This window comes from Myiozetetes cayanensis, unplaced genomic scaffold (genome assembly GCF_022539395.1).
Source record: "Myiozetetes cayanensis isolate MyiCay16 unplaced genomic scaffold, myiCay2020 scf5-8, whole genome shotgun sequence".
Taxonomy (NCBI): Eukaryota; Metazoa; Chordata; class Aves; order Passeriformes; family Tyrannidae; genus Myiozetetes; species Myiozetetes cayanensis.
The window spans coordinates 77265293-77285377 of record NW_026087742.1 but is presented as its reverse complement, the minus strand read 5'-3'; the positions used below and the strand labels follow the sequence as shown (position 1 = coordinate 77285377).

Below are 20085 nucleotides of genomic sequence, written 5' to 3'. Positions count from 1 at the left end.
TACTTGCAGTAGTAGATAAAAGTGAACTGCGAGTGCCTCTGAGGTTGACTAGATTCTCTAACTTGTTGTTTTGGCTACTGTTACATCCATTTTTACAATAAGCAAAGTATGGCTAGATTAAAAAGCAAAAAAAGTTTTTCCCCATCTTTAAAAGAGGTTTATTAGCTCACATTACTAAAATATGCTAGGTTTTTTCTGTTTTATAAATGTTCTTATGATGATATTGATGAAAGAGGACTGAAAACATCATGTCAGTAGGATAGCATGGCATATCTTAAATTTTCAGATTGCTCTTCATTGGGACTAAAAGTCAGAGACTTTCAACCAGCTGACAGACTAAATAACTTGACTGTGTAGTAAAAAGACATGAAACAGATGTGGTTTACCAAACTAGTTTTGGTCACAGAATGAAGTAAGCTCTCTTGTCAGCATTTGACATCTCATACGTTCTCTCTGTTAGATTTAGTTTGCCGAACCAACAAGTACAGTTTGGTTGGCTAAACTGACAATCAGCTTTCCATTAGGGTGTGAGTCACATAATATGTTTCTTGATTATTTGGTTCAGTTTTTTCTATTTTCTGCTTGACATCCTTGCTGAATATCCTCTTGTGCATTGTTGATGTTGTTTTGACTTCAGACTTGCCACGTGACTTAATTTGATGCCTCTGGCCACCCAGATACGTTTATATCTGAGGGAGAAGACTGTGGGGATGACAAGTCTGTCTCTTAAACCAGCAATCTTACCAAGAGCAGTTTTCAATTCAATTTTAGTATTATGTATAATTGGAAGTGAGCTCTTTAAGTGGTGATGAGAGTTACTCAAGGCATGTTGCATACAGATCAGTAGGACTTCAGGAGGTGTGTGTGGTGTCTGGTTCAATGGTATGTTAATGATAATTTATCTCAGTGACAAAATTACCCTGTATTAAGTTAAGCTGATATTTAAGGATAATAAGCAATTAAGGTAATGTTTAGAATATGACGTTTCATCTGCTTTTGCCTAGCTGTCAATAAAATGCCCTTATTAAATATGCAGATAATGAAAATGTCTAAATATGCCAAATAACGCAGCAAAAGTTGTTTCCCCCATGTCAAAATTAACATTCTGTAGAAGAAACTTGGGATATGGAAAACAGGATGAAATATGAGTAATTCCCAAATTATTCTGTGCAGCTCTTTTTTTGATTTGCATGTGTAAAATAGATTTGTTAACTTGAAGGCTAGAACAGGTATCTTAAGACAGCCTTGGGCTTTATAAGTTAACTTCTTATAAGTTAACTTCAGATACTTGGTAGAGCTCTTGAGTTCTAACACTCTTGTAGAAATGCAGAAATTCAGCTTTTCAGACGTGGGGAAAAATCAATATATCCCAATACTTGAATTTTGTAATGCGTCAAGGACCCTGGAAACTATAGGCCTGTCAGTCTCACTTCAGTGCCTGTTAAAGTTATGGAGAAGATTATTCTGGGAAGTACTGAAAAACACCTGTAAGACAAGGCAGTCATTGGTCAGAGCCAGCACGGCATCACGAGAGCAAAGTCCTGCTTATCCAACCTGATTTCCTTTTATGACAAGGTAACCCACCTAGCTGATCAAGAGAAGCCAGCTGACGTAATCTTTTTGGATTTCAGTAAAGCTTTCGATACTGTCTCTCACAGGATCCTTCTGGACAAAATGTCTGGCCCACAGCTGGATAAACACATCGTGTGGTGGGTGAGCAGTTGGCCATGGGTGGAGCACAGAGGGTAATAGTGAATGAGGGAACATCAGACTGGTGACCTGTCACTAGTGGGGTTCCACAGGGCTCCATCTTGGAGCTCTTCAACATCTTCATAAATGACTTGGCTACAGGACTGGAAGGGACACTGAGCAAGTTTGCAGATGACACAAGATTGGGAGGAGCTGTTGACTCTCTTAAAGGCAGGGAGGCCCTGCAGAGAGACCTCGACAGATTAGAGGACTGGGCAATCACCAACCACATGAAGTTCAGCAAAGGGAAGTGCAGGATTGTGCACCTGGGATGAGGCAACCCTGCATGTTCCTACAGACTGGGGAATGAGGTGTTGAAAAGCAGTGCCTCGGGAATGAACCTGGGGTCCTGATCAATGGCAAGTTGAATATGAGTCAGCAGTGCCCTGGCAGCCAGGAGGGGCAACCTGGGTGGCACCGGGCAAAGCATTGCCAGCTGGTCGAGTGAGGGGATTGTCCTGCTCTGCTCTGCACTGGGGCAGCCTCACCTTGAATATTGTGTGCAGTTCTGGGCACCAAAATATAAAAAAGATATTAAGCTGTTAGAGAGCATCCAGAGGAGGGCAATGAAGATGGTGAAGGGCCTTGAGGGGAAGCTGTGTGAGAAGTGGCTGAGCAGAATGAAAGCTGGACTCGATAATCATTGTGGATCCCTTACAGCTCAACATAATCTGTGATTCTGTGATCTCAAACTCACCGATGTTCTTTCTCTATTAAAAAAGCTTATTTCAACTTTGTCTCTCCAGTCCTGATCTCTGCTTCCTGTGAACCTCAACTCCATAAAAAAAGATGGAGAGGTGCACTCTATGCTGTATTATTACAGTATTTTTAAGAAAGTGTGTTTCCAAAAACACAGTTACTGGGAGGATTATTTATTCTGTATTTAGTATTTATTAGTATTTATTCTAATTTGGTATTTTCCTTTCTGATTCATATACTGTTTCATATGCCCTGTGCACAGAGGGCTTATGTCCTCTGCAAAGTGGCTTTTCAGTATATGATGAACGGAGTATTTGGAACCTCATTCACTGCCAGATTTCAGTTGTAGTGTGTGTGTAGAAAAGACAGCTGACATCTTCCTTTAGGAAAGTAGGAATTCAAAAGTTGGGATCTTCTAGAGCTGTAAAAAAGCTGGAAACATGGATAAAACTTGAGCTTTCTGTAAATGGAATGTGAAATTGTATACATTAAGGAATCTGGGAGAAGCGAATTGTTATGAATGGATGAGTGAAAGCAGGGAGATGAGAACTGACACTCAGGATTTTAAGGGAAAAATTGTTGCTGGCAATGAACATCATCCTAACACATTCAATCTTGGAATGCAATACAAATGGTAATGCTTACCCTGAACTGTTGAACTTTACTTGGAGGGAGTACTTAGTACTCAACCTTGAAGAAGTTATTTTAGTTTATAGTTTCAACTGCTTACCTTTCCTAAAGGAAATAAAAATTGTCAGAGATAAGATCTTTTGCATAAAGTTGCTAATGTTTATTTTTGAACGGTGGTCAAAGATGTTATTAATGCAGTGATTTAAAAAATAATATATATTAAAATACATGTAACATTTCTTTCCTTAGCTAATGTTTATTTTTGATTTTGAGGTTGAATGATCTCCAGTACTTCATTTGACTTGGATACTGAGGGCAAAACTCCTTCACTTGTAAGAGAGTAAAGACAAATTTGTTTTCCCTTGCCCTCCCCCCCCCTTAGGTTTTCTTGTGTCCATGAAAAGCATTAATTATGCAAGGCAGAAAAGGCATAAAATTGCACAAGTAGTCCATGTATTACACAATGCTTTTCTCATTGAAGTATTTTTGAAATAATTGCTATCTAAAGATGAGAAGATACTCCCACAATTCTGCTCATGCAACTTATTTTAGACCTTTAAGACATTCTGTCTTAGTCCAGAGGTACTGATGTACTTAGTGTCTAAAATTTAATAATCTATGAGATAGTGGTAGGTATTGCATCGTGAGAAAACTATTGAATTTTATTTTTTAATTTTATTTTACTATAAGAATCTTCAAAGTTCTTTTTTGTGAGAATTAAAACGAGCATATATTATCTCAAAATAGAGATTTCCTCTAGCATTAAACTCTCAATAAATTAGCAGGCATTAACAACCTATTTAACATTATTTACTAGATGCCTTGTGTTAAGCAAGGGTCAGCATTTCATTGGTACAATGGACTGTGCTGTGGAAAAAAGTTTGCTATATGTCTAAAGGTCTTCAGAAAGCTGAGCAGGAGCTCTGAAGGGGGTTTTATGAAGAAAACTGTTGTGGACCACAAAAATTTGGTCAGAGAAATCCAACATTTGTTACTGAGGTTGTCTTCTACTTACACTCTCATTGTGACTTGTTGACAGGAGTAGCAGCTTTGCTGCAGAAACATGAAGAAAAGGTGTGTGGGATAGGATTCTTTGTTAGTGTAAGGATGGATTACTATGTCTGTTAGAACAGTTTGTCATCTCCTCATCTGTGTTTGATAAATCAGATATGAGAGGAGGAGTGGGGAATCTAGATACTGTCTTCTGCACACTCCTCCTGTGTCCAGAGATTCCTGACAGTTCAAGTAAGGGGAAAATGAGAAAGAAGAAATCAAAAGCCTTTGTTGAAAAGTCTGCATCTGGCACCTCAGCTGGTGAAACTTCTATTCTGTGAGTTGGGCTCTGTTTAAAGCAGTGGTGAATATCCAGAATAATAACAATAAAAAAAGCTCAGCCGGAAAGACTTCTCCAAATGATGTGATGCCAAGGAGTGCTGTTGTTCTCTCACACAGTGACAGGTTGGCTGAGACTGGAAGATGCCTCTGGAGGTTGTTTGGTCAAACCCTCTGCCTCAAGCAATGTCACCTAGAGCCAGCTGCCAGTGTTTTGCCTAGGCAGCTTTTGAGTATCTCCAAAGATGGAGACTGCACGATCTCCCTGGGCAGCCTGTGCCAGTGCTCAGTCATCCTCACAGTGAAAAAATGTTTCCTGATGTTCAGAGGGAACCTCCTGTGTTTCAGTTTGTGCCCCTTGCATCTGGTCCTGTCACTGGGCTCCTCTGAGCAGAGCCTGGCTCTGGCCTCTTTGCACCCTCCCTTCAGGTATTGATGCAGATTGATGGGATCCCCCTTAGCCTTCTCTAGACTGAACACTCCCAGATCTCTGTTCTTCCTCTTGAGAGAGATGCTCCAGTTCCTTCGTCATCTTTGTGGCCCATTGCTGTGCTCTCTTCAGTACATCTGTGGCTCAAGCTGATAGCAGACTGATTCAGACTGGAGTACTTTATTGATGTCAGTGTTAATGGAGGTTTTTTTTGGAATTCTAGCTTTAAGCTTCTGGGTCCAGGCCAAGTTTTGGGTTGGGGCCCTTCCTGAACAAAGAGGCCCAATCCTATTAGAGAGCCAGCTAGATTTTTTTTTTTTTCAGCTCACTAGCTGAAAGAAAGGATACCAGGTAGTTTTAAAAGGAAATTTGTTATTCAACTACTGCAACTGTGCCAAAAAAAGAACATGGAAGTTCTGGATCATTTTTCAATCTGGAGACTGTGAGGAGGAAGAAATAAGTTAGTTGAGGCTGAACATTGCTGGAAATAACAAGATTCACCCGATTTCTGTGGAAAGGTAAATGTAAAGTAGACCTTGTTGCATACAACATTCTCAATATTGATAGTTCTGGAAGAAACGTCAACTTTATAATTTTCAACAAATAAAGGAAACGTGGTTTAGACTGTTGTTTTTTTGTTTGTTTGTTTGTTTTTCCTCCTAACTGCATTTGTTCTTGACAAGTTTCTCATAGTAACAATTCTAGGAAAGAATACTAGAAATGGAAAAATGTAGAACACCAAATCAACAAAACCAGTCACCTTCAAAAATGTCTCACTTTTCTAAACTTGTTTGAGATTTTTGGGGAAAAATAAACAGTGTTACAGTCCCTACAAGTTGATATCAAATAGTCCCTTTTGAAATTTCTTCTACTGAGAAACACAGTTGTTCATGTACTGGGAATATGGAGTGACCTCACATAAAATTAATTAAGGTACCTACATGTGCTTTAAAACACAGCTCTTCTCCAAACCAAAAGAAAACAAGAGAAACAACCTCAAACCACCCAAAATGGAAAAAAAAATAAAAAGGTAAATGTATCAATTTAGTACCAACAAACCTGAGGAGTAATACTGATCCCTAGCTACTAGAGTACAGAGGAGCCTGTAATATAGATCCATTAGTGTAAATAAATAGCTGCTGCTTTGTGTACTTCTGGGTGCTTTTTGATACTCAGGTGAAGCTATTGACTTCAAAAGAAATGGCATGTAGACAGATACTGATCTAGGTTTGGAAATTTGAGGCATATGCTAAACTGTTTTTCCAGGTACTCTGTGGGTGGGAAGGAGTTACTTGGTAAATTCAGAGATAAGACGGGGGCTTATATTTTTACTACTATAAAATTATTCCACCAACAAAGAGTGACACATTTTAATCAGAATAGATAATGCTTGCATACTTTTAAGCAGAGGAGGCATTTAAAAATCTGGTTACATCAGGGCAGGGATGCAATACATTCCACTTGTTATAACACACAAATTTTAATGTAGTTTATAGACATAAAATTTGCTTTCAGCTTGCAAATCCAGAGCCTCCACTGCCTTTGGATGCTTGTGTTTTGACATGAAGGTATATGATCTTGCTACCTTTTGGTTACTCAAGGCACAGCTGCCCTTTGTAGGCTGAAAGGAGTACTGAAACGTACATGAACAAAAGAAGCAGGAGCTCCACCACAGAAAGAGCTGGGTGTTTTCCATGAGAGAGGCAAGCTCTAATAAGATAGGTCTCAGTCTCATTTTAATAGGTTTGTGAAGAAATCGAAAGTCAAATGGAAATGCTGGCTAACACGGTGGATATCCATACAGGAAAGAGGCTTTACAGAATTAAATGGGTTGGAAGGGACCTCTGAGATCAGGAAGTCCAACCCTTGATCCAACCCCACTGTGATTACTAGATCATGTGCCACATCCAGCCTCATATTAAAAACCTCCAGGGATGGTGAATCCACCGCCTTTCTGGGCAGGCCATTCCAATGCCTGATCACTCTCTCTGTAAAGAACTTCTTTCTAATATCCAACCTAAACCTCCCCTGGCAGAGCTTAAGCCCGTGCCCTCTTGTCCTACTGCTGATTGCCTGGGGGAAGAGGCCAACTGGCTACAACCTCCTTTCAGGGAGTTGTAGAGAGTGATGAGGTCACCCCTGAGCCTCCTCTTCTCTAGACTAAACAACCCCAGCTCCCTCAGCCTCTCCTCATAGGACTTGTGCTCAAGTCCCTTCACCAGCCTGGTTGCTCTTCTCTGGACCCGCTCCAGCACCTCAATGTCCTTCCTGAACTGAGGGGCCCAGAACTGGACACAGCATTCCAAGTGTGGCCTCACCAGTGCTGAGTACAGGGGAAGGATCACTTCCTTGCTCCTGCTGGCCACACTGTTCTTGATACAGGCCAGGATGCCATTGGCCTTCTTGGCCACCTGGGCACACTGCTGGCTCATGTTCAGCTTCCTGTCAATCAGCACCCCCAGATCCCTTTCCACCTGGCTGCTCTCCAGCCACTCTGTGCCCAGCCTGTAGCGCTGCAGGGGTTGTTGTGGCCAAAGTGCAGGGCTCGGCACTTGGCCTTGTTGAACTTCATCCCATTGGATGTTTGAAGGTGATTGAAAGGTTGTTGTCCATTTTCCAGTTTGACCACAGTGCCAGTGCTATTTCATGCTCTTTGTTCTTTAATGTTGCATAATGGTGTTTATATCCCTTGGTTTCAGAAGAACTACTGTTCTTCACCAGGGTGCTGATACTGACAAAGGATCTGTTTGCACTTCACTTGATGCCTTTCTAGGCTTGTTTGTAGGCATGGTGATAAGAGACTACAGTCAGGCAGTAGAATAATACAGAACCGAAGCTTTGTGAAAATAAGATTGAAAATCCCTTCACCTAACCCATTCCTCATTTACCCCCCTACAGTGATGTTGTCAAGTGGTATTTCAAACATCTTTCTGTCAGGCATATTTGCACACAGCTGCACTGGCACTAATGCTTGTGCAATGTCATGATATCTGATTTAGTAGGTGGTTTACCTGAAAATCGTAGTAGTATGTCTGTCTTTAAGGAATGTTCAAGGAGGCTATGATCTCACTGTTTGGTAGTGCAAGAGGGATTTTAAATCTGTGTTGGACCTCAAACGTCACTGAGTTTAAAAAGAGCATTCAGGTTAATGAATAGATGACACACATCATAATTATTTGAAGGATGCTATTCTAGTTTCCTTGAGTAATTGTCTTGGGATTCTCACTTGCCAGATTTGGTATCACCTAGGAGTTATTTCCCTGTCACTGTATGTGGTTCAATAGTGATGTATAATAATTTCTTCCCAGACAGAGCATACAACATGACTGAGTAAGTTTTTCCTCACATGAAATATGAGGCTTCTAATAGGAAAAAAGCCCCAAATAATCCTGTATACAGTCTTCCTGGTGAAGTTCAAGGGACTATATTTGCCAGCATTGTATTTGGGCAGCAAATGGTCTGCTGGAGGGGAAATTGGAACTTATTCCTCACTGACCTGAGTGTGAATAACCTCCCTGAGGAATTAAGAGTATAAAAGGATGTCTGAGCCCTGAAGTTTCTGCTGCTCTTACCTGAACATAGTAAGCTTGCTCTAAAACTGGATTTTAACTTTTTTTTCCTAATCTACTGTATTGTTGACCATTATTTATTCTGTTGTGGTTTCACCAGTGTTCCTGAAAATAATACCCTATAATTAGTGACATTTTTGGTAGCTCTCTAATATTAATAATAGTTCTGTGTTGTGGTTATCTTATCACTTCAACTTCAGAAAGCTGAAAGTTTTGTGGCCACTAGATGGAGTTCAGTGAGCATATTTGAATATCAGAAATCCTACCTTACGGTTGCAGTGTAAAACTGTTAAAAGGAGTAGGTGTTTTGTGTCATAGCAATAAATGTTCATTTGTTCAGTTTAGATTGACTTGGACAAATTCCTCACGTTCTTTGGGTTCTTCTTGATATGCCTATCCTCAAGGTATCCTTAAGTTTGAACTTAAGATGCATGCGTTACTGACAGATCCCAGTGCTCGTCTGTGGATGAAAATATTGTTAGTCACGTAGGAATGGACTTGTGAGAAGACTGACCTTTCTGCAGCTCTCAATTATGTGAGCTAAAACTATTAGCTAAGATATTTAGCATTTTTCAACTAGCAGGGTTTTAAATTTGTGTGCATCTCTCCACCAGCACATACATAATACCGTGTATGCAAGATCTGAAATAGAATGTCTTAGAGTGCATTATTTATGCCTCCTCCTCACCTCTCTAAATGTATAGAAAGCATATTAGACACAAACAATCCCTTGTTTGTCAATTAAGAGAAATTTGTGGTATTAGCCGGCTTCTACAGCTTCCTTGTCTAGATTGGACAGAACTAGACCTTGCTCTAATTTTCATAAACATTATTTTTTACTTTTGATATGATCCTTGTTATTAGAGGTATCTTATATGAATGATAAACTACCTTAAGTCTTAAGCCTGGTGGTATACTCAGTATTTCTAATGTCACAGTTTTTTGTTTCTGTTGGACGCAAATCTCTTCTTAGGGCCTTGCTTAGTGCACAGATCATCAGTCAAAATTACACAGAAATTTAACCATGCTGTTCTCAAGACTACCTCCTGGAGTAATCAAACTGGCTTTCTTTCGAAGGATGGAGTTCTCTTGGAACTTTTCTCTTTCTCTGTCTCAGTGGTTAGTGTGTGTTACCGAGTGTACCTCCACAGATTCATGGAAATGTGCAGGCTAAAAGCCAGATCTCTGGAAGTCACCATGTGCAATTCCTTGCTCAAAACAGATCTGGTTAGAGCAGGTTGCTCAGAGACTCCGACAATCTGGTTTTAATATCCACTAAATGAAAATACTTTAACCCCAGATGTCAACTGTCACGGTTAAAGAAAATGTAGAAAAATCCTTTTATGCAAATGCAACGTTCTGAGTCTGTTGCATCTTGTTCTGTGACTATATCTTCAAGAACAGTCTGGCTCCTGTCTTTGCCTTCCCACTAGATATTGCAAACAGCAGTAAGATCTCCTTTTAGCCTTCACCTAGGGCTGAACTATGCTAGATCTCTTAGATTTTTCTCATATGTGAGCCATCCTGATAATCCTCTGTTACATTCAGTCTAATAGATCGATATCTTCCTTGTACTGAGAAGCCGTCTCAGCATGTTCGACTTGCTATTCAATGAGATGTCATCCTTATCTACTCATTCAGACCACATCTAGCTAATTTTGGTACAAGGATGCTATGGCAGACTGTGTCAGAAGCATTCTTTTATTGACAGTATTCAACATGCACTGCTATCTCCTAGTCTCCTAGTCCACAGAGCCAACCATTGCATCACAGAAGACAAACAGGCTGGTCAAGCATAATTTGTCCTTGGTAAATCTATATGGTGTACTTGGAACTTATAAATACTCCTATTCTTTATATGTCAGGAAATGGCTTCCAGGAGGGTTTGTATCATAATTTTCCTGGAGGCTGGGGTGAATCTGACCAACTTGTGGTTTTCCATATCCTCCTTCTTGCCATTTTGGAAAGTGGATATGAGGGTTACTAAGAATAATTTATATTCAAACACATGCTCTGATTAGTTTTGACAAATAAGTGCCTAAGAATTTTACTCCTAAGACAGAGTAAAATTCACTGTTGTACCCACAAAGCAGCTTTCAGCTCAGAAAGAACCATGAAGGAACACAAGTTCTTGAAGAGAATAACCTGACAAAACTCTTCTATAAAATCATTGCAGGACTGAATAGTTTTTGCAACAGGAGCCACCACCCGAATTTTCTTCTCCTCTGTGACCATTCCTATTAAGTATGAGCTGTTGCACATACACTTCTTTTTACTCTTGCAGGGCTATTCGATCTTCAGTTATTTCCCGCAGCATAGCTTTAGCAGGCAGAAGTGAGTATGTTGCCTTTGGTATACTGTCATTGGATCATTAAGGCACTCCAAAGAGTGGTGTTGGTTTTAATCTTTGGATTGTGGAGGCTCTAGGCCAACATCTCTACTGTTCCGAGCTGATATACCAGCAGCTGCCAGATGGAAGGTAGTGCTCCACTGACAAATATTCATCATGTTTTGTGAAAAGATGAATTTAGTCAGGATGTGTTAAGATCTCTGAGGAACCAGATGTTCACTCCTGTCAAGATAGCATCAGTTTGGGCATTTTAAATGTCATAGAGAACTTTGTAGGTAAAAATGTAAGTACCTACTACTAATGTTTTAGGAAACCAAGGATATTTTTGTGGCTCTTATGCTAGGACCTAGGGGCTTGAATCCTGCCTGAAGTATGTTTTCTTGCAATTATGGACCTGTATCTTAATGAAGTGTTTTCCTTTAGTGGTGGCTTTTCTGAAGACAGAATGTCCACCTTGTCTTGTAGTAATACATTCAATTAGAAGACCTCTCTTAGGTGCCTCTAAGTTCTCGTTTTGATAGTGAGAATTCTATAGGATGAGCTGAAGATATCAACCCGGGTTGATTCCCTGTTTAACATAAACAGTGTCAAATGGAAACTTGTAAACATTGTTTCCAGCTGTCTGATTGCTAGCCCTCATTTGCTTTGTACCTCTGTAATTATGCTTCTTGGAATTCATTTGGTTGTCAAAGGCTTGCTTAACATGTTGATTTGAAATCCTTCAGGTCCCAAGTGCAAAGTGATTATTAGCCATCTACTGTAATCAGGGGGTGATTAGACCCTTAAAGCAATTGTGGTTTTTCTGGAAGGGAACTAGAGGTTCTTCTTTATTACTTGTCCAAAAGAGCATGTGTCAAAAGTATGTGATTGTGAACAACTTGGGACTAACACAACTAATTAATTTTTTTATCTTCAGGAATCTCATAGTGCAGTCAGTACAGATTCAATATAGTATAAAGCAGTGAGGAGCTTGTTGCTGCCCATATAAACAGGCAGTTTGGCTTAGTATATTTTTTGCAAATATTATATCCCTAACTCAAATAGCTCTTCCTAAGTCCACATGCCTTCTGGTGCAGACTCTTTTTCATAAACCAAGAGAAGATAGGTATTAGTGTTGTCTCCTCTTTATAGTCTTACTTTCCACCCCTCCACTCTGCCTTATGGAAAAAGACCTTTTCATAACTCAGGCTCAGCCAAAGACAGTTTGCAATAGGTACCTTGCTGCTCATATGTACAGTCTGGGCTTGTTCATATGTTGATTTGTTCTGTTTTGGTTTTTTTACCATTGGATTAAGACTTTTATCTGCCTTGGGCTGACCTTTAGGTCTCTTCAGTTGGTTAAGTGCTGTCAGACCTTTGTAAGAATTTTTCCAGGCTCCTATGTGTCCTGGTTCCAACCAGGGCAGAGTTAATTTTTGCAGAAGCCAGGAGGGGTCACAGCTAGGACCCAGAAGTTATTCTATACAACCTCAGGTCATATGGGAGAAGGGATCTCTTGTGTTCAGTGTAGTGTGGCAGTGGTTCATGTATTAGTGGGCTCTGCATGGTGAGGAATTGCGTGTGAATCGTTTGCCTCCTTCTTGTACTCTCTGTTTGTATCTCTGCTGTTACTGTTTGTTTTCTTACCTTGTTGCTGGTTCCAGTAAATAGTTCTTATTTTAACTCCTGATCTTTACCTTTGGTGCCTCCAATTCTCCCCTCTGTCCTGCTGCAGGTGAAGAGGGGGTAGTGAGTGAGCAGCGTGTGGTTGGAGTGTTTCAGTGGGAAAACTAAATTGGGGAATACCATTCCCAAACCATGACACCATTTCACTTTGAGATATGATACTGAAATGGATAATATTGCATTGTGTCACATTTCTGCTTGGATGGTCACTGTTTGTGCAGTGTGGTTGTTCATTACAATTCCAAGAATCTCCTTAATGAAGCTGGAAACTTCCACTTTGCACCAAATTAATATCTTTACATTGCATACTATTGAAATTTCTCCTTCTCCTTGTGGTTTCTTCCCACCCCTCATGTCCCCATAATTATTTCCCTTTCAAGCTCTACTGGGAATGCTTTTTGTGCCATTGTTACCATTGTGTTGGTCCAAGTCAGTTTCAGTTGTGTTTTCTAAAATACTGTAAAAACATGATGCTAAATTTATTCAAGATGTAGTTGGAATTAAATTTTCTCTTCACTGGTTTTGAATTAGAACACCTCCCAGGGTAAATTCCAATCTGACAGTCTATTATTCTTTCACATGTTTGTCTTTCCAAATTAAATCTTTTTGTCTTTCTGTTTCCCCTCAACTTACCTAGTACTTTACAAGTGAGATAATTTTCTAGACATTTGGAAGAACTGTTTAGTGCATAATTTGTTACCTGACCTACTTTTCACATATTCTCTTAAGGCATAAGCTACTTTCTTTTTTTGCTAGAAACATCTGCTATTATGAAGTCTTTGAAATTGAATAGAAAACTCTCTAAACAGTGCTTCCTTTTAATGTTTTCTTAACTTTTGATATCATGTTTGTAAGCTGAACTTTGTCAGATCTCTATAATCCTACATTTCAGGTGGGAATGAAGTGGGCTTCTGCACTAGAAACAGTTAACTTCAATGTATTTTTGGGGAATGCCTTCTGTGGTAATTCCCATGGCTGTTTTCCCTTGCATGTTTGCAAGGATGTCTTTATCCAGCCTTAGTGAACAGAGCAGAGCATTTCCCTCACTGACCTACTTCTTGTTTTCAAAGAGGGTGGGATAGGTGGAGGAATAGAAGGTGGTACAGAGACATTGCTGTGCAAGGGTTCATGGTTATGTATGAAGTATCTCTGTCCTTCATAGTAGAATTTATGCTGAATTCTTCACCATGACTTACTTTGTTCTCCCTTCTCAAAAAGCTGTTCATTATTAGCAGAACTGCCTTAAAACATTCGGATTTTCTTACAATATGAGAAATGGCCTAACTTCTGCCTTTTTGAATATGGGACTGACAGGAACTACTTGGATCACTGTCAAATGTTATAGGTTTGGCTTTTTTTTTTTTTAATAACGTGTAGACACATTGATTATATTGCATTTAGGTTAGAAATGTAATGAGAAGCATATTGAGACGTATTAATTAGGCAGATGTTAGGGGAAAATGCTAATAAGTCTGAAATATTTATTCTGAATATATCATTGTAGCATGCAAATATTTCCTTGAGATAAGTTAATTTGCATTGGGGCAAATCTGTAGCTGATGATGTAAATCTATTTATTCCCTCCTTCAGTGCTTCACTTAAGTGATTTTAATGTACTTTGTTTTAACCCCACTGAAATAATTCTGAGTTTGTAACATTGCTCTTTCATCCAGTTTTACAATTTGGTAGGTAAATAACAAATACATCTCAGTGATTTCAGCTGAGCAGAAATATAAAACTCACCAGCAATCTCTGATGTGTAATTGGTACCATTATGATGTGGATTGGGACAGTTATTTTTTGCAAATTCCTTGCCTTTAAAGATAGTTTTAAAAAATTAATATTTGTTCTCCGTGTCAAAGGTATTTATGTACTTGTACAAGTGCAGTATGTGGAGTAGAGTCCTGTATGGGAGTCACTATAAACCCAAGAAATGTATGCATTTTAAATTTCATTCTATATTTTTGTTTTAGAGGTGGATGTTGATCTGAATTAGATAGTCAGCTGTGTTCTTTTTTTCCCGCTTTTTATGACTATTGATTATATGCAATCAAGGAGTAATAAAGTCAGTTTCTGGTAGGTGGGAATCGACTGATCACTTTGCATGTGCGGAAGAAAGGAAAAAGTAAAGACAGCCTTCAGCTCCCTTGTGGTTTGCCTAAATGGATAATAGCATGCTCTGACATAGATTTGATTGAAGTAGGTGTATATAACATGCTCTTTTCTTTCCATAGCAGCAGTGATTTAAGAATTTCCACTTCATATTTTGAGTTTTTTATTTTGAAGGTTTTTGTTTCAAACATGAAAAAGCACATATAGGTCAAGTAAAGAAGTGTTTGCCAGTACGAAATCTGTGCTAAGCATTCTGGGAGACTGCTTTCTTGCAGCAGATGAGGATTCTTTGTGGCTGGCAGCAGAAACTGCAGCAGTATCTTTGCAGTTTCCTTTCATCTTTGATTATGTTTTAAGGATCTCTGAGTATAGAAGCTCTTTCTGTGACCCTTTGGAATATCTTTTCATCTCTGTGGTGGAGTACAGCACATGCTGAAAGCCTCTTGTCTTCTACAGCTGAGGTATCCTTTGCTTTTCATCAGCCCCCTGATTTTTGTCTTCTGCGGCTGGATTTTTGGCAGTATTGGGCTTAAACAAATAGGATTACATTTCAGTAGCTGATGGTTCCTAGTCAAGGAACATACTAAATGTCGGACATAATGAGGATTGTACAAAGAGATATTTCTGCAAAGCACAGGAAAATTACTCCAGTCGAGCGAAGGAAGAAGACATTCTGCAAATGTAATCAGGGCTGCTAGAAATGCAAAATTCAACAGCTTTGGAATGGGTTGCACTACAAGTGTGGTTCTGTTTAAAGGCATTCGTACAGTTTTTGAGAGAAACTGTGGTTATATTTGCAAACAGCAAGGGGAAAACAATGCCCTTGAATACACAGCATTCAGCTTGCCAGATGAAGATTCAGGAATACTGATTCACTCATCCCTGGTAAATACAAATTCGTTTCATTAATAATTTTGTCTGCTGATTGAAAGCTAAACGAAAAACAGGATAACATGTTTATTTAACATCTGCTATGCACAGACATGGATATATCTTGTCCTGATAGTGTAGGGTGTTAGTGCATGTATGTGGCATGTTATATATGTATGCATGCAGCTGTAATGTCAAAGCTTAGGATTCATATTCATTATATCATTTAGAATTGTATTGATAGCTCTGAAGAATTTCCACTCTGTAATTGTTATAGAAGATTGTCTGCTGTTAGATCTTTCTAAACATATTCTTGGAATGTATTTGGCACTTTAACTGAAGAACAACTGATAATTATGTTGTTTGGAAGCACTAAGGAAGGCATTGTTGAAACAGTAACCCGGGATTTAAGGTTTATTTTTTTCATATGGATTTGAGTATTTTTTTTTCTCTGAAACTGTTTAACTGTTTTATGTCTGTTTAACTTACTGAAGGGGATACAAGAGCATTCTAGAAGAAAAAAAAGTGGTTAAAGGGAGCAATAACTGTTTTCTGAACCTGCTTTGCTCTCAAGGGCTTTTTAGGTGTTGCTTGATGCAAAGAAAACAGGCTTTAAAGTGAGACTGTCCTCTTTGTACCCCCCAGGTTAATAACACGTTTGGGCGTCAGTGTATTACATTTAGGCTTGAGGGGGTGGAATTGCAACAGCTAATGTGCACTGCTTGCTTCACAATTGGGCTAGTTAGGGATTTAAATATTTATTTTAAATAATTTGAGTTTACTTGTTAATTGCTTGGTCACTGTCTAGGTAGTTGGGATAAGAGGGGTGTGGTACACCAAAATAGCTGGACAGATTCTGACAAGCATGTACTATTTTGCTAGCATAACCATGCTGTGTAATTGCAGCTATGGAAAGTCTTTAGAAATTTCACAAAGCTTTGTTTCCTTTATGCTGTTTAGGTGAACTGAAATATAAGTAAAAAAAGGTGTGTGGTTGTATGTATTTATCTATATGTGTGTATGTGTGTAGATACATGCACATACACATGTATATTTATATACATGGATACAAACACAAGCTTCCAGGAAAGAATGATCTGAACTGTCTTCAATGCTTAAAATAATTTAGAGTATATATATTACTCTTCATGGTAATATTTCATTTGCTTAATGTGGTTGGATATTAAAAATAAAATGGCTTCCTCTGGGTATTAGAAGCCCTTTTACACTGTTAGCCATTTTTAAGTTAGTCTCATACAGAAGATTGTTAGAAAATTGTGAAATTCTGGGTAATGAATACTTTAAATAACTTTTGTAATCCCTTGAATTTAAGACCTTACACCTTTAGTACCCTTGAATTCTACATATAGTTAGATGAGTGAATGAAGTGATAGTTTGGTGGTTTTTAATGTAATATGAATTAGTCTAACTTGGAGGTTGCAGTGGAATTTTTTTTTTTGTCTTCTTCTTGGTTTCACATGGTACTGTTCCAGCAATATTTTTTTTTTTTAATTTATCCCTGCAGAATTGGGGCAAACTGCCAAGATTAATCACAAAATAATGCTTAATCTGCCATTTCCACATCTGTCACTTGGGGGATTTTTCAACTCCAGAATGTCTAGATGCTTTTAAATAATGATACTGTTTTTTAAATTTTCCTGTATGTCTTTGTCAGCTTGGTTTAACTGGAAGTAGCGGATCAAGATAAGTTTCTTCCTGGCACAAGTACCTGAAGTTCAGTATGGAAGAGTGTGCAGAATAGAGGAGTCAGAATGACTTCCTCTTTGTTTTACTGGAGCAGTGTAGTCCGGAAGAACAAAAGTAAAATTCTTTTTTTCTACAAGAAAAAAACAGGACTTGGTTAATAGGTCATGAGCTGACACTGGCTGTCGCTTTCTTAGATGTTGTCTGAGGCTTGCAGAGGAAGCAGTTGCTACTTGACTTACCCTGAAGAGTGGAAAGTGGCATTCTCTGAAGAGTCAGAAGAGGGGGAAAGATACTGCAGTCCTGGCAACAGTGACAAGTGATTTTATGAAACTCACCTAAGTATATAAGACTTCAGTCTCTTAAATTGCGTAATTTCTGTACTCTTTGCTATAAAACCTAATTTGTCCAGCTCTTTCCCTTCTGAAGAGGTGGCTTTCAGGAGGATAAATTAAGTTTCTCCTCATTGAGAAGCTGTGCAGGGAAAAGGCTACAGAAATCCTCTCCTCTGAAGATAAGCTGTATGGACAAGACCAAAAGAGCGCAGCATTGTCACTTGCCTGTGTTGTCTTTTATTTCGGTGTATGTTGTAACCGATGCAAGTGTGGGTGTGAGGCTTCACCTCTTTGTCTGTGCTATAACACATATCTGAGCTGCAATTTCCTGGCTTTGCTGTCTGGCCTATTTAGCCACTTTGGATCAAGTATGTTCTGATATAAAGCTGTTGTCAAAACACCTGTGAATTACTGGGAGTCCTTTAATTTAACAACACATTGATTCTCTTGCAAAATCAGTGTTGAAAAACTGTGAACAGGAAGTTCTTGGGAAGTAGTTCCGCTTGAAGGAAAAAGTCACCTGTTCTGAGAAGAAATAAGGAGGCAGAGGCAGTAGGTTTAGTCTACATTTTTCTTATTCTCCCTGTAACCCAGAGGTCAGGAGGCTGTATCTTAAGTCTAGTTAAATCTAATTACAGTTCTGTCTTAAGCAGGCCTGCTCTTTTGATTGCTTGAAGGAAAGATACAATAAAGCCTGTGTGAGAATGTCTTCTCAGAAGTACAGTTTGTTTCTGTCCATCCTGTGTCATTCAAGCTTGCAATGAAAATGCTGTATCTTAGCTTTGGGAATGTTTCTAACCTGTCACTTTATATTGGACATAGGATCTCTTAGGGTCTTTTAGGTCCACATGGATAAAGATAATTATTATTTTAATAAAAGATTATAGATTTAGTTTGAAATGCTATTAAAAGTTGCATCAAAATGAATGAAATATATTTTCCCCAAATGTCCACCTTAGGTGTATTTATTTTTGGCAAATGTTGAGAAAACATTTTAATTTGCCTAATTACTTAGCTTTAATTTCTCTATGATTTTTTGAAGTCCATTTTCAGCATGATATTACATGTTATATCTGCTGTGTTGCAATATCTTAGAGTTAGGAGGTTTTTTCATGGCCTTTATTTTTATATTCAAATTCCTTTTTTTTTTTTTGTGATCATTGTATGACCAATGACTATCTTAGAGTGAAGTGGTAATGTGTGAGTTAGAGCCTAAACAGCTGTTTTGGGTGATAGACAAAGATGGAAAATTGGCAAGGGAGAATGATGTGGTGGCAATAAAACTAGCAACATTTAAAAAGTTTGAGGTTTGCTAACAAGCCCCTTCAAGTATTCAGTAAAGGAAGAGGCTAGGTGAGTGTGATAGGAGCACAGATGGAAGAGCTATAAAATTTTAAAGTGAGACAGAGTGGGCTAAAGGACATTAATTTTTTAAATTTTTATATATTTGTCTGAAAATTGCAGAAAGCAACTTACTTTTTTCCCATGCTTGAAATGTTTTCCACTCAATTTGCCTCTAATGGCCTATTCGATGCTACCATTTCTCTCATTAAGCTTTAGAACCTTGTAGTTTGGTAAACCTACTTAAGGTAGTATGGTAGCTGTAGCATGTGCAAAATGGGGCCTAATATTCTAAGTAGTCCTTTGATTTATTGAGTCTGATGTGGAAAATATCTGTTACTTAAATTGTTCTTACACAGTTCCTGAGAAGAATTGCAGGGCATTTTGAAATAGTGTATGTCCAGCTTTTAATAAGAGAGATGTAGGTATTTGCGGGAAACAGGACCGCTAACCCTATCTTTCAGTAACTGCAGTTTCTTAGTTCGTATCACCTGTTGACTTGACAGCTTCGTCATCATTAGGTGTTACTGAATTCTTCTGTGACTGCTTTTCCTGTGCTGCTCATGAGTCATTTGGTTTATTAATAAACTGTGACATCTTGAAGATATACCAAAGTCTGGGCAGGTGGGAAGATTGACTAATGACACCAGTGAGCTACGTCATTCTGGAAATAACTCCACAGAACACATCCATGTTGCAAATATCTTGATTTCAAATTAATATTAAATTATATATGGATGATTTTTCAAAAAAGATTTGATTTAACATGTGATGTGTTTAAAATAAACCTTAAAAGTTTTATTTACTCAAAGCCTTATATTAAGGTCTGTTCTTGCTAATTTGCAAATAAATATCAACCTGTTTATATGCAGTAGAAAAGTTTAGTGGAAATAAAGCAGAAATAGATAAAGGAGGGAGATCTAAGGAAGTAATTCTGCTGAGTAACTGGAAGTTGTTTTATCTTAATGTGCTTAAACAGCTCTTGCAGCAATTCTGTAATGGTGTGCAGACAATTTGATGGCTTGGTCTGTTATTTCGCTGTCATAGCTTGCTTCAACTTTTAACTGCATTATAAGTGGCTTTCATTCAGCAGCAACTGGAGCATTAGACCTCATTAGGCCCTTAATAAGGAAGAAACAGATATGTATGAGTACAGCATCTAACTTGCATGTTTTTTTCCCATGAATCACTTGAATTAGAGCACTTCTTTTATCCTTTCCTCTTACTGCTCTGGCTGAATAAACACCTGGTGTCTGATGTGCTGACTTTTAGTTTTGGTTAAATCTCTTGATGGTTTAT

General features: G+C 38.5%; 1 protein-coding gene across 13 annotated transcripts in view; it reads left to right on the top strand.

Annotated features, from left to right (window-relative positions):
• The window catches only part of DOCK9 (dedicator of cytokinesis 9), a 114514-nt gene that overhangs the window by 3175 nt on the left and 91254 nt on the right, over window positions 1–20085 (top strand). For 4 of the 13 annotated variants that reach the window (XM_050332695.1, XM_050332682.1, XM_050332681.1 and 1 more), the window contains exon 1: window positions 14819–15421. The exons of 5 other annotated variants lie outside the window; for them this stretch is intronic. In XM_050332695.1, coding sequence (XP_050188652.1) covers window positions 15260–15421 — 162 coding nt within the window. In that variant the 5' untranslated portion in view covers window positions 14819–15259. Of the gene's footprint in view, window positions 1–14814; window positions 15422–20085 lie in introns of those variants that run through there. 4 more of the 13 variants (XM_050332688.1, XM_050332687.1, XM_050332683.1 and 1 more) reach the window with 2 other exon arrangements.